The sequence below is a fragment of the Zeus faber genome (assembly GCF_960531495.2).
Source record: "Zeus faber genome assembly, chromosome: 5".
Classification (NCBI taxonomy): domain Eukaryota; kingdom Metazoa; phylum Chordata; class Actinopteri; order Zeiformes; family Zeidae; genus Zeus; species Zeus faber.
This window is the reverse complement of record NC_137192.1, coordinates 34,003,736-34,013,735: the sequence shown is the minus strand read 5'-3', so window position 1 is coordinate 34,013,735 and position 10,000 is coordinate 34,003,736. Positions and strand designations below refer to the sequence as shown.

The 10,000-nt window shown below is 47.1% G+C and overlaps 1 protein-coding gene across 1 annotated transcript in view; it reads right to left on the bottom strand.

Moving 5' to 3' along the window:
• Window positions 1-9,206, bottom strand: part of LOC307230726 (potassium voltage-gated channel subfamily B member 1-like) — a gene marked incomplete at both ends in the record, with an annotated part of 22,863 nt that extends 13,657 nt beyond the window's left edge. Inside the window, one exon of the mRNA XM_080001161.1 lies at window positions 9,003-9,206. Coding sequence (XP_079857287.1) covers window positions 9,003-9,206 — 204 coding nt within the window. The remainder of the gene's footprint in view (window positions 1-9,002) is intronic.
• Window positions 9,207-10,000: the final 794 nt, after the last annotated feature.

Sequence of the window (10,000 nt, the reverse complement as noted above, 5' to 3'; positions counted from 1 at the left end):
GTGTTATTATTCGGGATAATAGCGTGTATTTACTGCAGTGGCTGCATGTTTGACCCGAAGGTGAATGAATTTTTACTTTTTTGCACTTTGCAAACAGTATAAAGGAAGTTTTAAACTCCCATTCAGTGAAAATAGTAAACTACTCTCTGCTGTTCAGGAGAATACCCAGCTCTCCCTTTATCTCAGACATTTTGCAGTACTAGATCCAGCCATATGCAGTATGCACCAGCATGTCCGTTTAAAACTATATTGGATTGAAACTGAATTACAATTACTTTGTTTGTTTGTATGTATGTTAGTAATTTTGTTGTTGTGCTGGAAGAAATACCCAGAGCTTTTACTGCAGTAAAATACGAACCCTGACCAATAGTACCATCGCAATAGTATGTTCGTGATTTACACACATATATAAATGTAATAAATGTAATACATGACGCAGAGTAAAACTCCAAAGTCTCTGAAGGTAAATACAACTAAAATGCACAAGTACAGTTATCAAATACACAAACGACAAACCTCAACTCAAACAAACACACACACACACACACACACACACACACACACACACACACACACACACACACACACACACACACACACACACACACACTCACACACACACACACACACACCTGACTCAGTGCATGCCCTTGTTTACAACATTAACAGGAAAAACTTGACCAGCACAACTCTCATTAGACGGAGAGGAAAAGTGCCCGTGGTGCATTCTGGGAGATAATAGGCATTGTTAGAATACGGGAAGGAGAGAGAGAGACTGTTAAGAGAGGGCATTACATCTATTAACACACAGACATATAAAACACATGTGCGTGTGCCGGGGGGTCTCAGAGTAAAAGATATAATAAACAGAATTTAAGGAGCAGGCCTTAGAAAAGCTCTCTTCAATAGAAACACAGTGGGTGGTTGGGTGTGAGGGACAGTACCAGCTGGAGTTTACAGAGAGAGAGAAATGGTTCTCCATTGAACCTAAACTCTAGATTTTTCTTATAAAACATTTTGAAAGATCTCAGTTTCAGCTCAAATCTGATCATCATTAATCTACAAACTCCAAAATACCACATTACCAATGTTTGTTTGCCAGTGAAGGTGGTGGGGGGCAGTGTAATCTATGCAAAGCTGCTGGCCGCAGTCAATCAGGCTGTATCAAACGAGGGCAGACTTAATTAATCAACACTGCTTCCTTCTCGTGGCCCTCCTGTGACGGCCACGAGAAGGAATCTATCTATCTCTCTATCTATCTCTCTATCTATCTATCTATCTATCTATCTATCTATCTATCTATCTATCTATCTATCTATCTATCTATCTATCTATCTATCTATCTATCTATCTATCTATCTATCTATCCATCCATCCATCCGCCATTCCATGCATCCATCCATCCTCCTTCTATCCATCCATTTATCGATCAATCAATCCATCCATCGGTCAATGACAGTGTGTGTTCACATTCTTTCCCCCCTGATCAGCACTTTGTGGGTGAAGTGGTCTCTGCTGTCACACTTGGCAGGTTCTGCTTTTCTCAGCCCGCTCTGAGAGTCGCCTCAGGAACCACAGTCGTGTCAGTGTAATGGCACAGGAGTCATGTTTCCCACAGATCACTAACCCTTTCAATTTACATCACTCTGCTCAGTTTACATAGGAGCCACCCTCTATCAGCTCGTGTTCCCCCGCAGAACGTCCTGCGAGGGAGCAAGGGGGTCGGCACGGCGCCCCCCTCGAGACGCTAACGAGAAAATGTATACGCAGCGCATAGGATCGCAGAGAACAAACCAACCGCTCTGGATGCATAAAACATGTGCATCGGGAGTTTTTGGAACTGTGTCGAAGACTGACGGCAGCGGAGGGAAGAATTACATGAAAGAGTGTGACACAGAAGGGAAGAGGGCGGAGAGGAACTGTAGAAGTTTATATATTTTCAAACGTACAGAATAAGGAGGAAGCAGAAGGTCGGGAGGACAGGGCTGTGCCCACGGATATCAGAGAAGATCAATATGAAATAGGGTGACCGGATGCCAACAACCCTGATGTGGGACAAAGAGTATGTATGATTGTGTGGGACACGTTACCAATGCTGAGAGGCAGTCAAAACGTTTTCATACGTCCAACTAACTTAAAAAATACACATTTCTATTCTTCCTTCGCCCTACATCGCCACGCTTTGTGGGAGCCTCACATGTACTGCGTCACTTCACATTGTAATTCCCTCCGGTGTGGACTTTAAAAACTCAAATCTGTTTTGCAAATTGAGCAGAAAAACTCAGTGACAATCACCTTCCACTGGTTTCGCCCAGTTATTAGAAGTTCCCCAGTCTTAGTTGCAGCTGCATTTCCTTTTGTCTCTGGTGGTCACCTTCATATTCCGCCTAAATCTGCATAGATTGTGACTTTGTGGTGTCTCGCAATTTCCTCCGGTGGGCGTGGGAAAATACCTGCACTTGACCCACGTGTGCGCCGTTTGATTGACGTCGGACGCAGCCCCGTGACGACGGCCCTGCCAGCTTCCTGCACAGCCATTGGAGAAAAGCCAGATTTTAGAAAAACGTCTGTCCTTTTGAGGTGAGGTTTGACTTTGGAAAACTAGAGCCAATCAAAATGTGAGAATAATATTCTCAATAATATTGAGACACGGGTCAAGGCAAAAAATAATCTACAGTGCAAGATGAAGAGGAACGCCTGGTGACCCTAAAATGAAAGAATATAATAAATATAATGGTGGAGGGATAGAAATGCCTTAATATGAAGTACAGACAAGGTGGGATGGGAGGATCATAACAAGTCTAACCACCAGGACATAGACTGTGGGGATAAAGCTCCGATTGCTCCCTCCATTCCAGAGGTATGATGCGCACTGTAGCTAAGTCTTCCCGTGCAAAATCTTTCCACAATTAGTTTGGCTTTAATGGCTGAGCCACACCCCCACCCCCTCCTCTACCAGTTAAAGGTCTGCTGCTACTTTCTGGCCTATTTAACTCTCTTTCACTAACTTCTCAGCACTGTCTGGTGAGGCGCTGCAGAGCATCATGCCTCCACGTCCCCGTGCCCTGAATCTCACGCCTCGGCCAGACAGAACGAATGCGAGTGCCTGGTATGTGGCGGGAGAAGGCGGAAGCTCAGTGAAATCAGAGCATGAAGTTGGAAGCGGCTCTGGCGCTCGGCCTGGGGAGAGCCGGGGTTCCTGGGACCGCTGCCTGGAGATAAGCTGGATAGCCAATGAAACTCCCGCGATCCACCCACTCCGTGCTTGCTGTCTGTCAGCCGCAACGCTCCCATTGGTGCACTGCCGCAAAGCAGTGTGGTTTAGCAACGAGCACCTTTATTTAAATTCAAGTTATTGTGCAGGACCTCGTTGAGAGACATTAAATTGGAGGGAAAAAAAATAAAACCTTGTTGGATCCCAGGGGAGCACCTGCTGGGAAATTGGATCCCAAACTCCAGCTTGTCCTCAGTGCCGCACAGCTCGCTTACAGTCGTCTGCTGAGGGAATTTAATTACAGCAAATGAACATTAGTTCCTCCACAGCCAGCGCACTGCAGGAGCAGCTCATAATTACCACTGATCTAAATATACAAAGACTGCAAGAACATGGCCTTTGATCATCTCACTTACCACCCTGTTCAAAACTGCAAACTTTACAAATATCTTACTTTGTTAAATATATATTGTTCTCAAGGATGTCTGGAAGCCGGTGACTGACAGAGTTGGCAGAGTGAACATTGACACATCCAGAACGCCCACATGACACTTCTAATGCTCCTCTTTGGAAGCTGATGACCGGGATCCACATTTGATTGACAGCAGAGCTGTGGCCTGACTTGCAGCAGAACAAAATTTGTGTTTCTTCTTCATAGACTGTTTTACAGTTTTTGATTGCCTTATCAGCACAGACTAAGCACATGACTAAGATCTACCAGCAGTTTACTCATTTGCCCTCAGCACTACCATCATTTGTTCTTGGTTTGACACAAAATGGGAATTGTATTGTACTCTCATATTCCCTTGTACATATGTCGTTTGTGTAAATCCTCACATCCCAAATTCAATTCAATTCAAAAAGAATTCAATAAACTGTCAAACACAGACTGCAGTGATGTGGTATCCCTGTAATGACAAATTAATTTACATATAACAAGTTCATTCTCACATTCTAGAGAAACCAATGGTACAAAAGGCTGACTTCCCAGGGCCACACACTTCCTGTCCTTCACTACGTTGCTTTGACTATGAGGAATGGCTTGTCATCCAGAGTCCTTGTACCAATGTGTATTTTGGGTAGGTTATAACTCTAAGTGACACCATACTGTATGTTGCCATGTGTTGCTATAGATATTCTGGATCGCACCTTCTCTCCCTGGCACAAAGTCAAGCATTATTAATGTGCAAATAAAATTTCATGAGCCGCTGAAAGATAAATGAGGTGAGATCTGTAGTTTGGGGACAAGTTATTGCTCCCAAACTACTGAAGCAACAGATGCAACCCTTCAATTAAGCTTCAGCAAACAGGAATCTCGAGTGGTCACCATGAAATCTTTCTTTAACATTTTCTTTTGTTCTCTCAGTCTGACAGTGAAACCATGTGGTGAACAGATTTGTCCAGCAATCACAGAATCCAATCTGTGTAAGTTGAGGCAACACACACTGTATCAATATCCTCACAAGCAACTCACTGGCATACGCTTCACAGTGGCCGAGGGATTATGTCTGCATGAATTAGTAGAGGGCTGTAGTTCACACATGGAGGTAAAGTGATTAAGGCATGATTCTACCTTTCTTCAAGATTAAAGATTCAAAAGGTTTATTTGTCACATACATTAACATACTTTCATACATAAATGCAGTGAAATGACTTTGAAATACACCCGGAGATTATGCACAATAGTTACAAAACCAAACATATTAGATAGTCTTATTTCTACTGTAGTTTCTTGATGAATTTGATGTGTTGATGAAGAAGGAGAGACCGCTATTTCCCCCCTTCGAGACTTCACAAAGTCTCGACAGAGAGAAGAGTCATTTAAGTTACGACCTTAATTGGCCTAATATAACTCACCTACCAACAAACAAACTGATTATAATATACCCTTCTGAACATGCTTAGTCGTAGCAATACAATACATTTGTGGAGTGTGAGAGCGAAAAACCCATCTGGCAGCTTCCTTTTTAGTTCTTTCAACAAACAATCAAGACAGGAAAATTCTCTCACGGTCCCTCTGCCCCAGGCAACCACCTATTGCACTCCAAATCAATTAACTGCAAAGAAGAAGGGTTTAGACAACTGTACAGGATGTTACTTATAAATGCATACATTCAGAACCTCAGAAATAAATCAAAAAATGTGTCCAAAGTCAGGCTGGTCGACCCATCGAACCCTCCAATGAACCTTTCCCTCAATATCCCCAATGTCCCTCAAAACCCTGCAAAAAAACAAAACACCTGAGGTCCCAATATATTAATTTCACGCTGTTACAGAAAAATTCAAAGAAAACAATACTAAATCAAAGAAATATGTCTTGCTAAAAATATCGACTGTATTATATCTATCTAAAAATATATAGTACAGACTTTTCATCAATAATACAGGTTACATTGTAATAAACAAACTCCAATATTATAAAAACATGAATAACACCATCAACTTTTAATGATATTTCACTCGACACTCCTGATCATGATATCCTCATTCAGGGTGCGTCGTCCATTTTCATCCTCCATTTTTGAATGTCTATGTTTGAGTGTTCAAGTCCATTAGGCTGTTAGGATCTCTGGACACAGCCAACCTCATACTGGTCCTGGAAGAAAAATTCACCAGCCAGTATTTTGCACACAAATCAAATACAGTATAATAATTTCACTTTTGCATGACGCTTTAACATTATTCCAATATATGATTAAAATGATCCTTTTCCCCCCTTTGTACATTTTCCCGATTAAAAATAGACTTGAGTCAATGATGGAATCAGATATTTACAATAGATATTTCTCTACTAGTGTTCGCTCCTAACTACACACCATTATTTACCATTTCAGACCTGTATGCTGACAGATTTTAACAATGCGATTTTTCAGCACACCATTAAATTTTCCACAACAACACCTTGGCTTTGCGGATTATAAACAGCTCCTAGACGTTGTTTAATTCCCAATTTTTGCTGAATAAATTTTACTGTTTTATCCACAAACTCTTTCCCATTATCTGAAGATATGCGATTTGGAAGTCCCCACTTGCTTAAGGCCTTTGAGACACAAAAACTTCGCTTAGCAACTGACTGAGCATCTTTACGCTTGGTTGGACATGCTTCAGTCCCCCGTGAAAATCTATCTACGTCGACAATCATGTATCTTTTACCTACTACTGGTCTTATCATGTCAACAAAATCCACAACCAACTCACACATGGGACCTGTCGGAGTTGGAATGTGACTGGGTGGACTCTTCACACCCCCCCGAATATTGTTTTTAAGAGCGATTGTACATCTGCCGATGACAATCAATTTGCTCAAGCAAGTACGGTGCCCAAAAACCATACTCTTTCGTGATTTTTCTTCTTACCTCCCCCCTTGCGACATGGGCTAACCCATGTGCTTCCTGAATCATCAGACCTAGTAGGTCTGGGGGTGCTACCATAAGTCCTTCATGATTTCTCCACATGCTTCTGCTCAAATCCTTCAGATACCATTAAAGTCATATGTGGCACACTTGTCACGACCAGAGCTAGGAGAGACCCAAACGCATGAAACAGGGAGACGGGAGGCAGGCAAAGGATGTTTATTAGCCCAGACGGTGGAGCTGGCCAGGGGGATCCGGTCAGGTAGGGATGGAGCCGGACTGGGCAGGGATGATGATGACCAGGAGGAGGGGTCCAGGATCCGGGTGGAGAGACGGGGAACCAGGCTGGATGGAGAAGGATGGACAGCCTTGGTTGACGAGAGTAGACAAGCAGGTAAGGGGAAGACAAGACAAAGAGACATAAACTAGGAACTTGAAACAAGCACTAGGAGCTAGGAACTTGGAAGGGAGCCAGTAGCTGTACAACTCGGGTAAGCTAGTTGACGGTCTGGCAAGGAATGACTGGGAAGCTGAGACTAAATACTGTGCAGGTAATTGATCCCAGATGTGTGCAATTGGGTTTGAGTAGGGAGCTGCAGATGGGGCAAGGGCAGCCTCTAGTGGCGCTGGGAGGCCGTGGGCCTAACAGTACCCCCCCCTCTACGGACGCCCCTTGGCGGACACCTGGAACCGGAAGGGCGAGTTCGATTGAAATCCCGGATGAGGGAGGCATCCAGGATCTGTCTCCGGGTGACCCAGGAGCGTTCCTCCGGACGTAACCCTCCCAGTCCACGAGGTACTGGAAGCCCCTGCCCCGGCGTCACACATCCAGCAGGCGCCGCACTGTGTAGGCCGGATGACCGTTAATGGTGCGGGGGGGGTGGTGGGGCCTCAGCGGGGAGGGAGAAAGGGCTGGAAACCACCGGCTTAAGCTGGGATACATGGAAGGCATGGTGGACACAGAGGGAGGGAGGGAGATGGAGGCATACGGCACAGGGGTTGATGATTGACACAATGGGGAATGGCCAACATACCGGGGAGCAAGTTTTCGGCAGTCCACCTTGAGGGGCAAGTCCTTTGTGGAGAGCCATACCATCTGTCCGGGGACGTATGTGGGTGCGGGCGCACGGTGCCGGTTCGCCTGCCGCTGGGACCTGGCAGAGGCCTGGAGTAGTACAGAGCGGGTGACGAGGGACTCGATCTCCCAGGTGTGTGGCGGCAAGGCACAGGGGTGGAAGGATGGGTTCTGGATCCCCTGTCTTCTCCTCTGGTGCGAACAGATGGGACAGGGTGTCAGGTTTGGTGTTCTTGGTTCGTGGGCGGTAGGATAGAGAGAAGTTAAACTAGCCGAAAAACAATGCCCACCTGGCCTGCCGGGAGTTGAGCCGCTTCGCTGTCTGGATATAGACCAATTTCTTATGATCGGTCCAGACGACGAAGGGGTGGATTGCTCCCTCAAGCCAGTGGCGCCACTCCTCCAGGGCTAGTTTGACGGCCAGGAGTTCCCAGTTACCCACGTCATAGTTGCGCTCGGGTGGGGTGAGCCTGCGGGACAGAAAGGCACAGGGGTGGAGCTTACCGTCGGTTGGAGAGCGCTGAGAAAGTACTGCTCCTACCCCCGTGTCTGAAGCGTCCACCTCTACCACGAACTGGAGGTTGGCGTCGGGCTGGGCCAAGACTGGGGCCCGACGAAAAGCGACTCCTGAGGTCGAGGAATGCGGCCTCGGCCGCGGGGGTCCACTTGAAGGCCACTGCGGTGGAGGTAAGGGCTGAGAGGGGAGCAGCAATGCGACTGAAGTTACGGATGAAGCGCCGGTAGAAGTTTGCAAACCCGAGGAACCGTTGGAGGTGCTTCCTATTGGCTGGGGTTGGCCACTCCAACACGGCGGCCACCTTCTTGGGGCCCATCTCCAGCCTCCCTCGGCCAATGATGAATCCTAGGAAGGAAATGGACGGAACATGGAAGACACACTTCTTGGCCTTAACAAACAGACGGTTCTCCAGGAGGGGCTGCAGCACCAGGCGTATATGTTCTACGTGGTCGGAGAGGGATTTGGAGAAAATCAAGATGTCGTCGAGGAACACAAAGACAAATGAGTTGAGCATGTCCCGGAGGACATCGTTAATTAGGGCCTGGAGGCCAGGCGGAGGCCAGGCACACAGAGGGACCCGTGTCCGTGGTCCCTCTGTGCGCTCCTAAAGTCAACAACCATCTCTTTGGTTTTGTCTACATTCAGCGACAGGTTGTCTTTGCACCAGGTTGTCAGTTGTTTCACCTTTCACCTGTTTCACCTGTTTCACCTCCTCTCTGTATGCTGACTCGTTGTTCTTTTCGATAAGACCCACCACGGTCGTGTCATTGCCAAACTTGATGATGTGATTCGAGCTGTGTAGCGTTGTGCAGTCATGAGTCAGTAGTGTGAACAGCAACGGACTGAGCACACAGCCCTGGGGGGCCCTGTGCTCAGTGTGGTGGTGCTGGAGGTGTTGTTCCCGATCGGAACCGTCTGAGGTCTCCCCATCAGAAAGTCCAGGATCCAATTGCAGAGGGAGGTGTTCAGGCCCAGCAGGCTCAGCTTCCTGGTCAGGTGCTGGGGGATGATCGTATTGAATGCAGAACTGAAGTCTATGAACGGCATTCAGACATATGTGTCCTTTTTGTCCAGATGGGTGAGTGCTAGGTGAAGGGCGGTGGTGATGGCATCATCAGTGGAGGGTTTGGCTTGATACGCGAACTACAGGGGATCTAGGGCAGGAGGCAGGAGCGTCGTTATGTGCCTCAGGATCAGCCACTCGAAGCACTTCATGATGGTGGGGGTGAGTGCGACGGGGCGGTAGTGATTGAGGCAGGACACATCTGCCAGTTGGCCTGGACACCCTTTGAGCACACTCCCGGGGATATTGTCTGGGCCAGCAGCCTTGCGCTGGTTGACTCTGCACAGTGTCTTTTCCACATCGGCTGTGGTCAGACATAGCACCTGGTCGTCGGGAGGGGGGGTGCTCTTCCACGCCACCACATCGTTTTGTGCTTTGAAACGGGCATAGAACACGTTCAGCGCATCAGGCAGAGAGGCATCGCTATCACAGGCTGGTGTTGATGTCTTGTAGTGGGTGATGGCTTGGATGCCCTGCCACAGCTGACGGGTATCTCTGCTGTCACTGTGGATTTTCTGGGCATGCGCTCGCTTTGCTTCCCTGACAGCCCGGGACAGTTTGGCCCTTGCTGTTCTCAGAGCCTCCTCATCTCCTGCTCTGAAGGCCGTATCTCGGGCTCTCAGCAGAGCACGTACCTCTGCAGTCAACCATGGCTTCTGGTTGGAGCGTGTGGTGATGGACTTGGTGACAGTGACGTCATCGATGCACTTACTGATGTAACCAGTCACTGATGCCGTATACTCCTCCAAGTCAATGGAGCCGCCCGTGGTTGCTGCCT